Raw genomic sequence first — 18891 nt, 5'->3', positions numbered from 1 at the left:
TATTTCATGAGCTTTGAGACTTTTTTAAGAGATGGTTTGCCAGAGTAGCCTATAAGTGACAGTCTCTGGAACCCCATAACCAGTTCTACTGCTTACCTGCTCTTACTGCTTTGGCTGAGTTAATTAACCTCTCTAAGCCTCAGTTTCCTCATCTATAAAGTGGAGTTAAATCATCGCAAGGATTAGATGGGAGAGGGATGATTGGCACAGTAAAATTTAACAAATACCTAGAGCCTTGCTACTCGAAGGGTGGCCCGTGGCCTGGTAATGTTGGCATTGCCCGGAACTTGTTAGGAAGGCACTCTCAGGCCCACTAGACCTGCACACTGGACTTTGAGAAACACTGGCCCATGGCATCAAAACCCTTCCTTGAGCAAAGCAGATCACAGAGATGTGGTATGATTAATGAGGGTCAGGGCTCTCTACAGATAAGCCCCTAATGATTGAGCAGCCAGTGACTGGGGTCACAGAGGATTCGTTGGTGACACAGAGGTAGATACACCCACGTTAAGGCAGTCTGGTCTCAGTTCCCAAGATAATGTGTTCAGTGAGATGACACAATACGTAAAACCCTCTGTCAGTTCATGCAAATAAAGAGATAGACTAATGGCCAATAAATCCCTGATAGGATGCTCAGCATCTTAGTTACCAAAGAAATGCAAACAGGACCACCGTACCATGCCCTTTCATGCTGACTAGGATGGTTAAAATCAAAAGGAAATTGCTCAGCGTTGGTAAAGCTGTGGAGAAATTATATCCTTCATACGTTGCTGGTGGAAATATGAAATGATGTGCTCTGGAAAATGGTCTGGCAAGTTGCTCAGGAAGTTAAACATTAAGTTACCTCATCACCCAGCACCTCCACTTATGGAAATTGAACCATCCGTTAAGACAAAAACCAGAACAGGTGCGCCAAGCAGCATTAACCACGAGGTGGAAGCAACCAATGTCCATCAGCAGATAGATGGATGAAAGATGCGGTATATCCATAAGGGGGAGGTGTTCAGCTCTAGAAAGGATGAATTACTGAAACCTGCTGCAACATGATTAAGCTGGAAACCATTACCTTCTGAAAGAAGCCAGACACAAAATGGCACAAATAGCACGACTCCATTTACATGGAATGTCTGGATTAGGCACCATTATAGAGAGTGAATTAGTGGTTGCTGAGACCTAGAGAGGAGGAAGGGAAGAGAATACTCAATGGGTACTGGGTTTCTTTGGGGAGGGAATTGAAATTATGGAATTAGACAACAGTTGTGGTTGAACATCTTTGTGAAAATACTAAAAGCCACTAAACTGCATGCCCTGAAAGGGTGAATGTTGTGGTGTATGTATCTTAAATAAACAAAACATCCCTGGGAAAAAAGGGGAGATTTGCATTTTGAAGGTGAGCAATGTGTGAGGAGGTCCCCAAGAAGACCCCCAAGATTAGTAATTCTCTTGGACTCAAAGCTCCGTTTCTTCTTCGATTTTTTTGTTTATCTGCTTTTTACATTGTTCATTTTTGAACATTGTTTGATTTTTTCTCTCAGGTGTAATCCCAGAAAATTCCCACCACCAAGACACTTGTGAACCATCACCATAGTCTCTTGTGCTCTTCCTGCTCATGTTTCGAGCCCTCACCCTTTCCTTCCCGCTTCCCTGCTGAATGTTTCCAATTTATTGTTTCCCTGCTAGTTTTGTAGGATTTTTTTCCCCTGCTAGTTTTGTATGGTTTCCCTGTGTTCCTCCTATAAGTGAAACCATCTGATATTTTGCTTTTTCCTGCTCACTTATTTCACTGAGCATAATCCCTTCTAGCTCTATTCATGTTGTTGCAAATGGCATGAGTTTATCTTTTGACTGCTGAATAGTATTCCACGGTGTGTATAGACCACATCTTGATCCAGTCATCTATTTTTGGGTATTTAAGTTGTTTCCATAGCCTATATACTGTAAATAATGCTATAGTGAACATAGGGGTACAGAGCAAAATCTCCTCATGATTCCTGCATCTGACACCAGTTTATCAGGGGTCCCAAGATGATGATTCACTTGGAAGACTCAGAGGACTGAGCATCTGGTGACACTCACGACTGCGACATGTCACAGTGGAAGGCTGCCTGGCAAAATCAGCAAAGGGAATTGGCTTGCAGGGCCGAGACCAAGGGGTGCTGCGTGCAGGTGTCCAAGCTCCTCTCCCATGCAGGATGCTCGATCCCCCCCCAGCCATGAACCGTGACAGCGCCCTTGGAAGGGGCCAGTAGGGAAGCTCATTAGAGACTGGTGCCCGGGGTCTTTAGGAGCTGGCACCCCTGCAGGGCACACACCCACATTCCGGACTCTCAGAAGGAAGCAGGCAATCGGCATAGACCATGTAGCTTGTGGTTCAGCACTCACCAGTTCATGATGGGAACCCCCTGAAGGCTGAGTCCCCGATGCCAGCCATGGGCCACCCTTGTAATAAGCAGGCCTGTCCACGCACGAAGTCGGGTCTGCTCTGTTAATTCTTTTTTTTTTTTTTGTTCAAGGAAATTGATGTTTAGCAAGGTTAAGTAACCTGCCCAAGGTGATGCAGACATGAGGTGGCAGTGCTTGGGCTGGCTCGCTCCAAACCCTAGACTTTGCGCCTTTGAAATGAGCTGGTCTCTGGGGCATTGAGTACGGGGGTCCTTCAGGACAGGGCCATGCTGCCTACTCCAGGAAAAACATGGCGGTATTTGGGGAATGTGGATTGCCCGTTCCACATGTTAACAGAAATATTCTTCCCAGCTCCCTGCTCCCTTTACCTTTTCCATCTGTGCTCCCTGTCTTTCTGGTTTTTACACTGTAACTCTCTAGTATCCCATGCCTGTCCTCATGTAGCTCCTGCTGGCCCTCTTAAATCTTCCTACAAGTCTTCTCCCACTCGGAACCCAGAGAAAAAGAAAGCTCCATCTTCATCTGGTGGAGGAGATGCTGGAAAGGGAGCCCCGGCAGGAGCAGAGTCCTCTCCGGTAGGTTTAAACCCCCTCACCTGCCCCTGGGGATTGGTTGACCTGACTGTGGAATGACTTCCTGTGCGTGGCCAGGGTCTCTTTCCATCAGCCTCTATGGATAGCTTAAGGGGCGGATTTGGCTTAGCATTTAACCCAACCTTCGAAAATGATTTAACTTATTACACCGCGAGTGTCTACTTTCTGGCTGTTAATCAGACAAGGAAAAATAACCACATTTGCACTTGCCTGAAATTTTTTTGTGGTGATGGTATGTTTTGTATTTTCCAATTTCTGTGTGTCCAGGACTGTAATGATTTCGTTGTTAGTTCTTTGCAAGAAAACAAGGAAAAGAAAACCTTCGCATTTTGAGACTAAAGTTTTTTTTTTTTACCTGGGTGACCTAAATATGATGACCTTGTGGTGATTCCTTGCAGAGATATCAATTGTGTGAAGCACGATAGCTTTGTATGCCTCCTTTTGTAAGAAAACTGCATCACTTCCATTTGGGGTATTTCTAGAAACTGTAGAAACTCTGCTAGTCATGGACCATCACTGTTCTATTCTGTGTCTCTTACAGACACAGAAGGCGAAGAAGGGGCAGCGAACAACTAATTCCATTCCCAGTGTGGGCCTGGGGTCCCCTCTGAAAAGATGTGATTTTCCAGGAGGTGTTTCTAAGAGATCATCTTCTCCTGTGACATCCAAGTAAGCATATTTCCCCTTTGCCACAGGTGGGAAATTCTAGTATGGGGTGGCGGGGGGCGTGCGTTCTGGGCTAGAGGGTCTGCTAGCTGCTTCTCCACCAGGCACAGGGGTGCTGGACTTCAAGTTACCTCTTAACTCTCAACATCTTCTGGGTAAACAATAAGTTCTTAAGGGATTTATTGCCAGGTAAATATGGACTCTTTATTAGCCAGATGATCCATCCGACATTTCTCCTTGGCCCATCCAAGAAGTCCATTTTGCTTTTCTGGCATTTTCTTTTGACTGCACCTACAGTAGAATGGTTGCATGGTGGGTGGGTGCCTTTACTAAATTCTCCTCCTCCCTCCCCATCGCCTGTCAGAGTGGCAATAATAACTTGACACTATCAGGAGTATTTTTTTTTTTTAATGGAGCCTGTATGTGTATGGTATGTGTGTGTGTTGTGTGTGTGTGTGTGTATAATTTTTTTTTTTAAGATTTCTTTGTCTATACAAGAGCTGGGGTTCAGGCCAGAAGTGCAGGGGGTGAGAGGATTCACCTGAGACCGGGTGGGGAGCAGAACAGGCAGAATGATGAAGTACACTGCTGAGGGGAGCTGCGGGTGAGATAGGAGGGGTCTGCTGCACCATGCGGGGTCAGCTCCCTGGCTGGGGATGGAACTCTGGCTGCAGTGGCTGCTGATAGCTTCATAGTGTTGATACTTAACCCTTTCACCACCAGGGGGGTCCCATATATATGTGTATGTGTGTGTGTTTATTAAATACATTAATATGTATTAAATATATATATATATTAAAGAAGTGGCCAAGCTCACCAATGAAACCATGTATCTGGAAAACAGATTTATGCTAACTGCATGAACACTGTCTGAAGTCACTAAAATATTTTACTTACAGTAAATGGCTGGAATGATTCAGCAAATAACTCACTCCAACAAGAAAATGAAAAATAATTTAGTACTGAGGAAAAAGAAATATGACTTACCTTGGGGAAGTAGGAAAATCTGTATGTAAAAAGAATCATATAAACTTTGTTTAGTGTGTCATTTTGATTCAGAGAATATATGATAAAACACAAATTTATGGAACACTTGGAAATTTGTTTAAAATATTTCATGGTAACATCAGCTCTAATTATTGGCTTTGTAACAGACTTTTTCACTATTATTATTTTGTTCAGAGTCTGCTATAGTTTTTATAGACAGCTAATACCTACTCTTGATATGTCTTACATAAGGAAGAACCTTTCACAGCATACTGCTGAGTTAATAGCATCTTGTTTTTTAGTTCATTGCATCTTTCTGTGCCAGTACTGAGAGTCTTTGGTTATGGCATTGCTCTCGCAAATTCTAAGTGTAATAGTTGGACCTTCAGTTCTTTGTCCTTATTTTGTTGCTTAGTCTTCGCTTCACAGGTCACTACAATGAGGCTCCATTTAATATCCTAAGTCGGTTCTTGGAAACTTAGGGTTTAAGCCAATGACTTGTAATGGAGCCAGGTCCCCAGATAACATTCTTTAGTTTAATACCAGCCAGGATTCTTTTTTGTTCATCAACCTTGTCGTGACATGATGTTGAAGGAAATGTTATATGACGTCTTTCTTCTGGACTAGTTGGTGGGTGAGCATTTGTTATATCATTTTTCATCCCGTTCATACCTTATAAATATTCTTTTGTATATGTAATTATGACAAAAAAACAATGAAAAGAAATCCGTTTTTAAAATGGTGTCACATAGAAAACAACCCCCAAGTGGCATGTCCCACCATCCCCTGTGTAGACCAAGAGTGTGATCATTCAGGCGCCTGGAAGTGCTGTGGCTTTGAACAGGGACTGTATGAGCCCCTCCGCACTCCCATTCAGAAACCCAGACGGTCATGTGAGGAATGGCTCTGGCAGCCCCTTGCACTCCCCAGACCTCAGATAAAGGAAGCCACTGTTGGTGGCTGTGCATATTAATGGCGTTGTTCTTTTAAGGGTTTGAGTTAATTGTAATTGTTTGCTAGAAAACTAGCTTCAGCAACACTCTCAAAGATGTGGACGGAGCATAGCTTAAGTCCCGTAACCTAGAGGGAGGAAATCAAGTGTGGCCTAGTGGATTTACCCAGCCTGTCTGTGTATCGGTGCTGCCTGTCTGCCTAGTTCTTCATGTGAAGTGTTCTCTGATGATTTCGGTTTCTTGAGAATATTACTATATTCTACCGCAGTGTGCTCATGATGATAGGGAATGTTTTATGCGTGGTAACAAGTGCCTCCAAATTTAGTGATTTGAAACAAGTTTGTTACAGATTGTCACAGCTGTGTGAGTGGGACTTACTGGGAGGGTCTTGCTTGGGGTCTTTTGATTGTTTGTGCTGTGGGTTGACTTGGGCTGGCCAGAGGATGGACATTTGGGGGCCTTCCATGCAATTACATAAAGGCTGGTGTTAATGAGGTACGACAGCGTGACTGTGCTGACTTCAGCCAGCCCCCATGAAGGCCCCGCCAGCACTTGTTTCCTCAGCCAGGATGGACCTGCCATCCTGCATTGCTTTTAGTCGTCTAGTGCTGTGGCATTGCTTCTTCAAGGCCTCGATCTTTATGAGAGCACAAGGCAGTTATGTCCAGGACTGTGCTTCAGTTTGGGTTGGTCTGTAATTTCCTTGTGATTAGGTTCAGGTTGCACGTTTTGGGCAGGAATCCTGAAGGACTATTGGCGCCTTTCTGGTGCATGTGTCAGGAGGCCGTGAGGTTGGGTAGTTTCGTTCCTGGTGGTGGTGACTTGGTGATGGGGTTAAGGTGGTACCCAGAGGCTCCTCTGGTGTAAAACTGCTGCTCCCTTCTTCCTGGGAAGTAACACTCTGTGACCATGAACAGACTTCTCAGAATGTGAGCTCAGCTGAGCTTATGTGGCCACAGACGCCTCCCCTCCTGCAGGCAGACTGATCTCAGCGTGTGGAGTTGAAAGATTTCGGAGAAAACAACTGCATTCCAGGATATGGAGGAGGAAACTCTTTGGGGTTCTGCTCTGCAGAAAACTCAGGCTCAGAAGTGTGGCAGCCCGCTCCCAAGAGTTACTCTTGCAGCTTTTCTTACAGAGGTGTTCGTCCTTCCTACAGGTCACGGAACCTCCACAGACAGTCTAGTCCAGCCTTGTGCGCCAGGAAAGCCTGTCTCTACCAACAAAGCTTGTGAATCCCCTGATGAGGTTTTTAGTCCTTGGTGGTATTGAACTTTTCAGAATCGAAGTGGAAAACTGTAAAAAAGCAACAGGAACAATCAAATGACCAGTCTCTTGTCAGCATCACCTGGGGGAGGTCATTTAAACACTAACACTTAAGACTTTGGTTTACTTACCTAAAATATGGTTAATCATAATTTCTCACCTCCCTGAGTTATTACAGTAATCAAATAGATACTTACTAGACAAGAAGGTATTTCAAACTATAAGTCTGTTTACTTTGTGTTTAACTTTTCTCATCAGCCAAGGCACTTATTTCTTAAAAATCAGGACTTGGGGAAAGGGTGGAAGTAGCTCTGCCAGACCTTATTTGGCTTGTAGTATTGTGGGCAGGTCTGGCCAGTACGGTGCACCTGACAGGTCAGTCTTCCCTGGGCCACCACGCCTGTGCCGGAGCTGTATCCAGGAAGGGAGGCGGTAATGCAGAGGAAACAGAAAATTCACAGATAGGAGGTAAAATCAGGAATTTTAAGATCCTATTCTGTGATTTGGTCACTCACTGTAAAGAAAAATATCTATGACCTGCCTGTACATCTCCAATTTGGGGGTCATGGGCTTGGATGTGAAAGAGAAAGAGAATTTTTACTGATTTTGCTCTGTTCATTGGGCAGAGACTGGATCAGGAAGTATAAATAAGCTGCTTAACAGATTGAGTCTTATTCCAAGTAATCCACCCTTCTCAGGTAGAAATTATTTTTAGATGTGTGTTCATGGGTAATTGGCCTGCTTTCCTCTGACATGGAACCTCACATTCTGCAGTGTGAACGGAACCCCCGCATGGCTATTCTGTTGAAGGAAGTTGAACCTGTGGCTGGCGGACACCCCCCCCCCCCCGCTAGCCAGCCTCTCCCCCCTAGAATATAGTTCTTCCCCCTCCCTCACGGACTCTGACCACAGCAACCAGGGGACCTCATCATATGCCACCCTCCTCACAATGAGCTGCTTAACCAACCCCAGGAGTTGTTGGGGTGCAGATGCTCGCATCTAGCCTGGAGGCTATCCTGGCAGCTCCCGTGCCACTTCCAGGGACCCTCTGGCAGCCATGTCTGCTCTCTGCAAGCCTCCGGGGTGGAGTCACCTCTTTAGGCGAAGCTCGATGCCACTCAGCACGGCTCACACAGGCAGCTGTGTGAGAGAACCAGAAAAATCCTGAAGGCTGGACTGGCTGTACCCCGCCCCTTGGCCCAGTCTCCCCAGTCAGCAAAGCATGCTCACTCCTTGGGGAGGAGGACAGGGGTGAGGAAGAAGCGCAGGTGAAGTTGTACCAGGCTTCCCAGTGCCAGGAAGTCCCACTTAGTGCATCAAAGTGGGCCTGCGATCAAGGTGCGGCCAGGGAGGAGAGTGAGTTTCCCTCAGTATCACCCGCTGCGCGCCGCACCAGGAGCATCACTGGAAAACTGCCCTGCATCTTGTCTCGGCCATAGGCTACTGGAGGATTTTCTGGCTCGAGACCAAGTTGATCATATTTTTTTCCTTATCACCAGGATCTGATTAAGGTAACTTGTTAGCCTCTGGTAAGACATCGACCTTTATTATTAGTCCAGGTTGCTATTTTCATTGCTGTTTTCATAGCTCACAAGTATTTGAAGGCTATCCTTTTTATATGTTCAACCCACGATGGGGTTGAGGGTGACATACAGGTGATTTACATACAGGTCATATTCTTAAAGATATCATTGGGAATGCCGAATCCCTGTGTAGACCTCTGAAGCTAAGCTGCTATCCATGTCGTCAGTAGCCAGCCTAGTCAGAACCAAGGCTTCGGACCCTCTGCCTGTACGAAAACACTCCTGCACTTGAACAAAGTGCTGTTTCTCACCAGTGGGGTAGAAATGGGCTCATCCTCCCCTTTTGTGTCTTCCCAGTGGGCAACAAGGAGTCTTTGAAACCTTAGGAAATGCCAAACACTCCCCATTCCCTACCACTTGACTGACTGTGCCCCTGTGTCCCTCTTGTTCTGTGGCATTTATAGAGGAGCCAGGGATCAGTTACATTACTCAGTACAGCTGGTGGCGCAATGGGTTAAAGCGCAGCACTATGAAGCTACTGCAGCCACTGCAACTCGAGTTCAATCCCTGGCCAGGGAGCTGACCCACATGGTGCAGCAGACCTCTGCTGACCCACCGAGAGCTCCCCTCAGCAGTGCATTTCAGTACATTTGTCTGTTCTGCTCTCCACTCTGTCTCTGGTAAATCCTCCCATCCCCCATACCTCTGTCCTGTACCCCGGTTTTGTACGTATAAGTAAAGAAATCTTTAAAAAAGAAAATGGAAAACACAGCACTATGAAGCTAGCCACAGCCACTCCAGTGCTAGTTCATTCCCAGCCAAGGAGCTGACCCGCATGGCGCGGCAGACCTCTCCGACCCGTCCGCTGCTCCCCCCAGCAGTGTACTTCATTGATCTGCCTGTTCTGCTCCCGACTCTGTCTCCAATGAACCCTCTCACCACCCCTGCACGTCTGGCCTGTACCTCAGTTCTGTATGCACAAATAAATAAATCTTAAAAAGGAAGTATAAAAGAAGTCATGCTGAGTGAAGTAAGCCAAACACAAAGTGACAGATATTGTGTGAGCTGAGGTACATGAGGTATGCAGGACAGTCATTCGGAGAGATGGACTGCAGAAGAGTGGTGGCCAGAGGCTTGGGGAAGCGGGGCATGGAGCTAGAGTTCATCGGGGCTGGAAGGCTGGAGATGGTGGTGACAGCTGCACCATGGTGAGTGGTGGGCTGAATGCCACTGACTTGTGTGCTGAGAAATGGTTAAGACAGTAATGTTTACATTACGTGGGTTTTACCACAGCAAAAATATAGTGAAGAAAAGGGAGCCAGCTTATCCATTGTCATATAGTAACGCCAGATCCGCCCCTGGTGTTCCTGCCAACAGAGGAAGTGGGCATGTCTACCACCCCACCCTCAGGTGGCCACAGATGGGATTCCTAAAGCTGGCCCTTCACCAGGCCCACAGGCGGGTGCACAGGTTTCTGTTTGGGTAATTGAACCGCAGGGACTTTTAGGGGTGTGCCACACCTTGCATTTCTGCACTGTTTGGACCGAGGCATCTTAGAACAGAGAGTTCTGTGGCCAAGCCAAGTCATTATCTTGGGGCGTATTTTGGTTTCTCAGGACAACTGCAAAAGCATATCCACAGTCTCCAAAGAACGTGAAGCCACCGTACCCAGGATCTCCAGGGAAATACCGCAGTCCAACCTTTCCCAACCAAGAGACACCCAAGAAGAAAGCAGAGAAAGAGAAGAGCAACAAGGAGCGGGAAGGCACCGTGGGGCAGCAGGCGATCAGCCCACCCGGAGAGGAAGCCCCTGAGAAGCACGTGGCAGACAAGCACGTCACAGAGAAGCACGCAGCAGCCGGAGCAAAGGCCGAGGGCAGTGCAGGTAGAGCCTCCTGCACGCTGGCCTGGGCCGGCAGCCCCAGGCGGTCCTCCCTCTAACCTGGCCCAGGGGGTATTGTTGTGTTGGGGGGCGGGGTGATCCCCTGGCACAGCTTCATACCCTCCTGCTACTTGTGTAGGCTTGCACTTTGCTCCTAGGCTTCCCCTGGGTCCCTGGAGGAGGAGACTTAGAGGCTGACACCATCATGGCGGGGGTGGCGGGGTGCTGAGCGGCAGCCACCAGCATCTGCACTTCCTGTGGAGGGGGGCCTGCTTTGGTTTCCCGCGCTTCAGGGAGAGACACCAGTTTACTCAGATGGGGGCAGCCGTGGGAATGCAGCACCTGCTCTATTTCTCTTGATCTCTTCCTCTTATGCTGCCTCAGGGAAGCCCCCAGCAGGCACCACCGATGCAGAAGAGGCTTCGAAGATCCTGGCTGAAAAGAGACGCCAGGCCCGACTGCAGAAGGAGCAGGAGGAGCAGGAGCGGCTGGAGAAGGAAGAACGAGATAGGTATGGAGTGTGTGGAGTTTCATGTGGAAAAGGCTGGGGTACAAAGAGCAACACACCTTTCTTTCTACAGTTCGGGGATCAATGCAGCTCAGCCAAAGCCTAGCGTGCTGGCAGGTGTTCAGGGGACTGCTCCTTCTGTTGGGCATGATTAACAGTGGTGGCCCTGTGTTCCCTGGGCAACCGGAAGCACGTGGCCCCAGGGTCAGTGTTCCCAGCAGCCCCTGGTTTTTTGGACTGACCAGGCCTTGTAGAGCAGTCAAGGGAATTTGAGCTTTGCTCATAGACTCCCCTTGAAACTACAGTGGATTTTTGGACGTAGCCGTCTTGATTCTAGTCCCCCAAACTGCTCAACTCACACCCTCAAGTGAGAGAGGAGGATGGGCAGAGGCCCTAGAACGTGCGGATGCCAACCTCATTGTCCACGAGCAGCCAGGTAAGGGACTCCCTCCTGGAGCACGACAGAGGATGTCCTGGCAATGCCCCTAAACTTTGGAGGGTGTCAAAATCATCAGGGGAACACAGGCCCTGTCTGCCACACTGGCTTGCGCAGGTTGAGAGCCTTGAGGTGTTCGTACCAGGACACTTGGTCAGAATACAGACAGCTCTGCCTTTTCTGAGTTTTATACTCAGAGAAGAGTGGGTGTTGGAGGACATGGTAGATTTTATCATTAAATTGATAAAGGAAACTTTCTGGATGATCACAGTGCAATCCAGTGCTGTTTAGAGAGTTGTGATGAAAAGCAAGCCTGCAGCACTTCTGGACCAGTCCTGACTTTAGAATAATAAATAATGGAATGTTCTTGATCCCTATGTGACCTTGGGAGCTCTTTTATGGTCTGATTACAGGTTTACTGATCTATTCTTTTTTAAAAAGGATGGGGGAAGGGCAGGCCTGGCTGACCCTTTCTTTAGATTCTGGAATTCTTTGATGACTTTCTTACCTCCAGCCTCTTGTCAGCAGAGAGAGCTTTCCTTTGAGTGGTTTGAGCTGCTTTGGGTGTGTGTGAAGGAAGGTCGGGGACATGAACATAAATTATGGGCCTCAGATGACCGGCCTTATTAATTACAGGCCTTATACAGGTGAGTGACAGGGTTGCAGCTGCAAGCTTAGGAGGTGAAGTTCTTCACCTTCCAGCCACCTCCCTCTCTCACATTTCCTTCATAGCCCAGCTCCTGAAAGAGTGGATTCTACTCCATGTTTTTCTTCAGCTGATAGTTGAGTGAGGCGGTTCCCAAGGCAAGGTCATATAGCCAGGCTAACACTCCCCAGAGTCAGCCCCTGGTCTGGTGCCTGGGCAGAGGTTCTCATGCTGTCAGACCTAGTCTCTCCAGGTGGCAGGTTGGTGGGTAACAGCTAGGGTGGGCAGGTCCTCGATGTGGGGGAGCACAGGGCAGCTGAAGGCAAGGCAGAGCTGACAGACTAGGAGGGTCTGGGCTGTGGAGAAGTCCTCGTGGCGGGGGCGGGGGGCGTCTAGGGGTTTAAGAGATGAACTGGGGTTGTGGAGAGAAATTGCAGAGCAGGAGGGGAGAGGCACAAGCCAGCTTGAAAGAGGTGTGTGCGTGGAGGCCTTGAACATCATCTAGGTATGAAAAAGGCAGTGAGTGGAAGAGGCAAGAGAGCAACCAAGGAGAGTCCTGAGTCGTGTCATTTCACAGATGGTGGAAGGGAACACGTAGGAGACATGACAGAAGACACAGGTGCCATGGAGGGGGCACAGAAAAAATGACACAAGGTGGTATTCTCAGTCCTTCACATCTCAGCAGAGGAAGAGAAGGGCATATTCCTGAGCAGTAGTGCCATGGAGGAGGGAAACTGAGGCAGCCCAGGTCAGGCGACCTCACATCTGTGAAGTGGTTGGTGATGCCATTGACTAAGGAGAATGTTGAAGATGAAGAAAAGACAGCGGTTTGGACCATCTCCACAGGCATTGGGAGAACAAGAGAAAAGGTTGGAGCAAAGCCAAAGTCAGGGGCACCAGTGGCCACCAGGCAGCCTTGTTTGCTTTACTCTAGTGCTGACAGCCCAGCATGGCCATGAGTGGACCTTGAGCCACTCACATCTGGAGCTGTGTGGCAGAGCGGCCCACAGGCCACCCCCAAAAATGCTTAGGTGGGATCAGAGGCCTAGGGTCACTGAGAGAAGGGGGCACAGAGCAAAATGATTGAGGGTGTTAACAGGGTACAGGGTGTGGCAGAGAGAGGAGGTGGCGAAGCATGGGAGAGAACAGGTCAAAGGGGATGACGTTTAAGAGGTCAAAGGTAAAGTGTCTTAAATGAAAACTTCTCAGCCCGCCAGCAAGAGAGAAGAGAATAGCTAAGCCTACGAACATGTCCACAGATTGGGCAGTTCAAGACTGAGCATGTGTCAGGGAGGTGATAATTGAATTGGGATCATTGCTGATGGCAGGGGACAGGCCTGCTGAATGCAGAATGATGACCTTTATGCAGTTTTCTGGTACTTTCTACCTGGTAAGAAAGGGGATGGATTTGGGGTGGGTGATGGAGCTGTACATGGATCTGGTGACCTTTGGTGGGAAGGGATTTCCCCAGGGAATGCCAGTTTTTAGCCTACCTTGGAGTGTGCAAAATGAGGTTAGTGGAGGGACTTTTGCCTGTTGGAACTGTGGGGAGGGCTTCACGAATTCACACTGTTTGCATGTGTTGGGCACCTCTGAGTCCTAATGGGAAAAATGGAAGAAAAGCAGCTTTTCAGATCCTGAGGGTGAAGATAAAGAGGAAATAGTTCATGCAGCTAGCTCACCTAACCTTTTGTGTATTGCCATCTTTGGGGCTGTCACAGCCTGTTCCTTCGCAGCCGGTACGAACTGAAACAGTGCTCTCTCAACCTTTGGCTACATCTGATCTGCACACCCATTTGTGATATACCATGTTGATTAGCCTTTGTCTGTCATTAAAGACATTAAGAACTGCAGTTTCTCTCTGATTCGACCCCACAGTACTCTTCTCCAGAGTTCTCCAGGGTATTTGTTAATAGTATCAGGTCCAATAATGTTCTCAGGGACTGCATTACCGTGTACTGTTAAAATCATAAATTAACCCCTTTAAGTATTTCTTTACCTTTTGAAAGACTTTGGTGACACAGTATTAAGCTCCCTGATTCCTGAAGCCGAGTATGTGGATGGAAGGATATTCTTTATAAGTCTTGATCTTTTTTTTTTTTTGATAATATAATAGTTTATTTTGTGCATTTTTCCATCTCAGTTGTAATCCCCTTGGGCTTCCCATCACCAAATCACCCATGTGCCATCACCACAGTCCAGTACATTTCCCTCCCTCCCCCCACTGTTTTTGATCCCGTTCCTCACTCCACCCTTGTAAAATGTCTCTGGTATATGGCTGTTCATTGTTATTGTTATTTTCTCGCCTGGTCCGTTATACACCTGCTATGAGTGAAACCATCCGGTATTTTTCCTTTTCTTTCTGACTTATTTCACTAAGCATGATCTTTTCCAGCTCCATCCATGTTGCTGCAAAAGACGTATGTTTATTTTTGTCTTGGTTGCTGAGTAATATTCCATTGTATATATGTACCACATCTTTTTAATCCAGTCATCTATTTTTGGGCATTTGGGTTGTTTCCATGTCTTTCCAATTGTAAATAAAGCAGCAGTAAACATGGGGGTGCAGGTATCTTTTTGAACCAGTGTTTTTGTGTCTTTTGGGTAGATACCTAGGAGTGGGATTGCTGGGTCGTAGGGAAGCTCCATGTTTAGCAGTTTGAGGAACCTCCAAACAGTTTTCCATAGTGGTTGTACTAGTTTGCATTCCCACCAGCAGTGCAGGAGAGTTCCTTTTTCTCCACATCCTCGCCAACATTTGTTGTTGCTCGTTGTTTTAAAATGTGCCATTCTCACTGGGGTGAGGTGGTATCTCATTGTGTTTTCAATTTGCATCTCCCTTATTACAAGTGATGTTGAACATTTTTCCACAAGCTTGTTGGCCATGTAAGTCTTGATCTTTTTATAGCTGTAACATTACCCAGTAAGTCTGTGACATACGCTTCCAAATAAAGGTAATTTCTGAAAAATTGACAGGTTTATAGATACACTTTAAAGGACATTGGGAATTAGGAATCATTTTCATTTGTCAGATGAACTAGCATTTGAGCATCTGTCTAGGGCTTGGCAGTGCCTGCCACGCATTAGCACACTTCATTCCACCTATGGTGTTGTGAAAGCAGTTGGAACTTCATGCAGTGGAGACAAGTTCTAGAAAATGCGTCCATAGGCGATCTGTTGGTTGTGAGAATATCATAGAGTGATGGCACAGACCCAGATGATACACACAGCATGGCCTCTTGGGGCCATTGTTATATATCAGTCACAAAATGTTGCTAAACTACCCATTACTATAGAGGTACTGCCAATTTAAAGTGGGAAACAGCAGTGTTGCATGGCTTCCCTAGGCTGGGTCACGCTGCCAGCCAGCTACACACTGCGAGATGAGTAGATCGCTCATGATTTCCCATGGGGGAGGAAGTGCTGCACACATGCACAGGAAGGACATTAGCAGTGGAGAAGCAAGTGCTTGGACGAACAGGTTTTTTCCCTCACTGCTCAGAACTCTTTATCATTACATCGCAAACCATTCATGTATGAATGAGAAATGTCTAAATACTATTTAATTTTCACATAGCAAAGAATAAAGGCTAAAATAGATTTGTAAAGATTGCCAAAAATAAATGGAAACTAGATGCTTGAGTTTATGGATTCAAATGTCACATTTCTATTGCATGTTTTTTTCAACTTGCAGCTTTTAGAAGCCATATACCAATAGAGCCCAAAGTGAACTTTTTAACTCACAGTTGCTGTTCTTAAATTGCTAACTGGCATAGTTGTGACCAGTAAGACATGCTCCCTTGTGTGAGTTGGGTTTAGATACTTTTTCTGCTTCGTTTTCAATGACGTACCATGAAATAAGATGTGGTTACTTGGTTATTTGTAGATTAACTAGGGGATGTACATGTCTTGGTTATAGTACACTCACAAATCAATACACCATCGCTCATAGCATAACACAGTTTAAACTCAGCCCTGTTTAATTCTTTTTTTTTTTTTAACATAAATTTACTGGCTAGAATGGATTTCCAGGAACAATGAGGTATTTTCCTAAGTGGCTATTAATTCAAGTGCAAAGCATCTGTTACCAGTTTGCCTTTTAGAGCATGTTATTGTTTTCTAACAACAGTTATGCTCTCCACAGGCTGGAGAGAGAGGAATTGCAAAGAAAGGCAGAAAAGGAAAGAATTCGTTTAGAAGAGGAAACCCATAAGTATGAAGAAGAAAAGAAGCTGCAGAAAGAGGAAGAGAAAACAAAGATAGAAGAGGAGGCCAAGCAGAAAGCCAAGGAAGAGCTATTGTTGAAAGAAGAGCAAGAGAAAGAAAAGCAAGAGAAGGAAAACCAAGAAAAGGCCATGGTTGAAAAACAGGTGCTGCACGCATCATCAGACGGCCCCTTGAGCCTTAGTTAATATTGAGTGAAATCAGATACATTTGAACGACTTAGATATTTACTTGAGGTTTTTCTTAAATTCACTTGAATAGTCATTAAATGAGTTAGTTTGGGCAACAAAAATGAAAATTGGTAGCATTCCCTGTATAGCACTTGGGTTTTCCAAAAGGCAGGCTGTGGAATAAGAATTTGGGTACCAGTAGCTCATGCGGGAGAATGTCTCAGGAGCTTGGGTGGGGTGGGATGGCGGAAGCCAGTGCAAGTGCATTGATGGTGAGCTGCGGTGGTACTGAAACCCACACCCTCTGGGCTCTCAGGGACGTAGAATGTGCCTTAGGATGGCCCCTCTGAGGAGTGTGGAACTGGGTTACTCCTGCCAGCTCCTGCTCCTCGTGGTTGAAGGTCATTCCTTGGGAAATGTACTTCCTGAAACTCCTGGCTACATGCACACTGCATGATCAGAGACTGGCCTGAGATTCACTAAGACTGACCACTTACAGGAATTGTTTGCAGATGACCTGCATGGTGGAACAGGGTTATGAGTGAATTCCAGCCATGTCTACTGTGTCTAGAGCATGCTAAATCTGGGTTAAAAATTGGAGCATGTCTACTGCTTTGTGGTAGATAATGAGGCAAACAAACGTGTTAACTCCAGAGAGTTCTTAGAGCGCTTTCTTAGCTTAAAGCCTGTGTATTGCTTTACCTGTTTCTATCAGAAGGAAGCAGCAGAAGCAAAGGCCCAGGAGGCAGCTAAACAGATGCGTCGAGAAAGAGAACAGATCATGCTGCAGATTGAGCAGGAGCGACTAGAGAGGAAGAAGGTAAGGGGCAAGGCAGATTTGGGATAAGGCAGGAAAAGGAAGTGAATCCGGTTCTGTTCTGAAATTGCTGCGTAGAGAGATCTTAGAATTGCTGATTATTCAGGTTCGGTGACTGTACAGTTCAGATCTTCTGTATCTTTATTAGCTTTCTATCTATTCTATCAGTTACTATGAGAAGAATGTCAAAATGTTCCATCTACTAACTGGAAGGGATTGTTCTGAAACAAGCCAAAAGGAGAAAGATAAATACTGAATGGTTTCACTTACAAATGGAATCTAGAGAAACCAAAGGGTCAGACAAAGACAAACTGTAAAACCAGTACTTGAAAGCAGACCACAGATGGGGGAGGGCGATGGTGAGAAGAACACAGTGGAATATAGTGGAAGACTGTTGGTGCTTTGTTGCTAGGGGAACTGGTGACCACACCTGAGAGAATAAATCCTATAGTATTAAAAATAAACAAGGATGTTTCAAAAATGTTCCATCCGTGGATCTGTCCTCTTCTCCTTCCATTTCTATCAATTTTTTAAATCTATAGTAAAATCTTATCTTAAAATGTGCTCTGTGCGTCTTTTTATGGTTTAACATTTGCATGGTAAATCTAATATTGATTTACTTGGAACCTATGTATGTCCTCATAAGTGTGTTTCTTGTAAACAGCATGTAGTCAGGGTTTTGACCCACTTGGCAGTCTTCGTCTGTTAATTGTAGTGTTGAATACATTTATATTTAATGTAATTATGGATAAAGTTGTCCTTGGTCAAAGCTAGACTTTGTACTTCGTGGTCTTCCCTCCTAATCTGCACCTCAGCTGGGCTTCCTCAGGATGGTCCTCTTGAAAGGCAGGTGATGATTTGTTAATTTTCAGGTAATGTAGGAAGAGAAATCGGGGATATAAATTGAGTGTTGATTCTAGATACTTGCTAGAGTTCACTTCTCAAGTGTTTGACCTTCATAGGGCAGAGGTGTACATCTCCAAAACCAGTGGGAAACCTTTCTGTACTCATCCTCTACTGATACTACTTTTACAAGTTTTCTGAGAAATGTGAATTGCACATACACCCAGCTACTTTCATGTTTTTGGCCTTGTTGTCTCCTCCCTGGTTCTTTTTGGTTTCCAGAGAATAGATGAAATCATGAAGAGAACAAGGAAGAGTGAGGTGTCCCCAGAAGTTAAGGTAAGCATGCAGAGCATCATTTTAATAGTTGCTGTACTCAGAAGAAAAGAATAGCTAAATACATTCAGTGAAATTGTAGATTTTGGTGAGAATTAGCCAGAAAAAATAAGGAAGCTCCTCCTGCTGTGTTCCTGACTAAATTAAGAGGAGGCCACCAGTGCCTAAAAGGAAAGAGGAGTTTCAGAGCCAGTAATGCAGAATTTCCCCAGAGAACTGGAGATGGGGATGCAGAGAGAGGCACAATAGTCCACGCCATTAATTAGAGAAGCGCAGCTGGTTTGTAATGAACTCATAGAAGATTCATAGAATTACCATGGAACAGGTGGATGGCCCAGCAAGATTCCAAGTACCCACTGATGCTTTTCAAATTCTTCTTTCTTTTTTTCAATTTAATTAGCAAAGGAAAAATCAGTTTAATAATATACATATGGGGATGTATGGTCATTGTGTATGTGACATGGCTCTCAATTCTAAAGAATAACAGAGAAGACCAGGGACATTTCCCCTGCATTTAGGGTCCTGGAACATCTAGGAGAGAGAAGGGGAGATACCACGTGACAGACAGAAGGGGTCTACTTCATCCTTACTGTGAAAGTAAAGATGCAATTCTCAGAGAGGACACATTCACTGATAAA

The 18891-nt window shown here is 45.9% G+C and overlaps 1 protein-coding gene across 4 annotated transcripts in view; it reads left to right on the top strand.

Annotated features, from left to right (window-relative positions):
* The window catches only part of MAP7D2 (MAP7 domain containing 2), a 71262-nt gene that overhangs the window by 45971 nt on the left and 6400 nt on the right, over positions 1-18891 (top strand). For 3 of the 4 annotated variants that reach the window (XM_012730343.1, XM_012730344.1, XM_004689901.2), the window contains 7 exons: positions 2848-2978; positions 3538-3665; positions 10008-10276; positions 10658-10784; positions 16008-16233; positions 16973-17077; positions 18200-18256. In XM_012730343.1, the coding sequence (XP_012585797.1) occupies positions 2848-2978; positions 3538-3665; positions 10008-10276; positions 10658-10784; positions 16008-16233; positions 16973-17077; positions 18200-18256 (1043 nt within the window). The remainder of the gene's footprint in view (positions 1-2847; positions 2979-3537; positions 3666-10007; positions 10277-10657; positions 10785-16007; positions 16234-16972; positions 17078-18199; positions 18257-18891) is intronic. The other variant, XM_012730342.1, reaches the window with a different exon arrangement.

This window comes from Condylura cristata, unplaced genomic scaffold (assembly GCF_000260355.1).
Source record: "Condylura cristata isolate star-nosed mole 26May11 unplaced genomic scaffold, ConCri1.0 scaffold00027, whole genome shotgun sequence".
NCBI classification, from domain to species: Eukaryota; Metazoa; Chordata; class Mammalia; order Eulipotyphla; family Talpidae; genus Condylura; species Condylura cristata.
The sequence above is the reverse complement of the archived record's forward strand: the minus strand, read 5'-3'. Positions and strand labels throughout refer to the sequence as shown.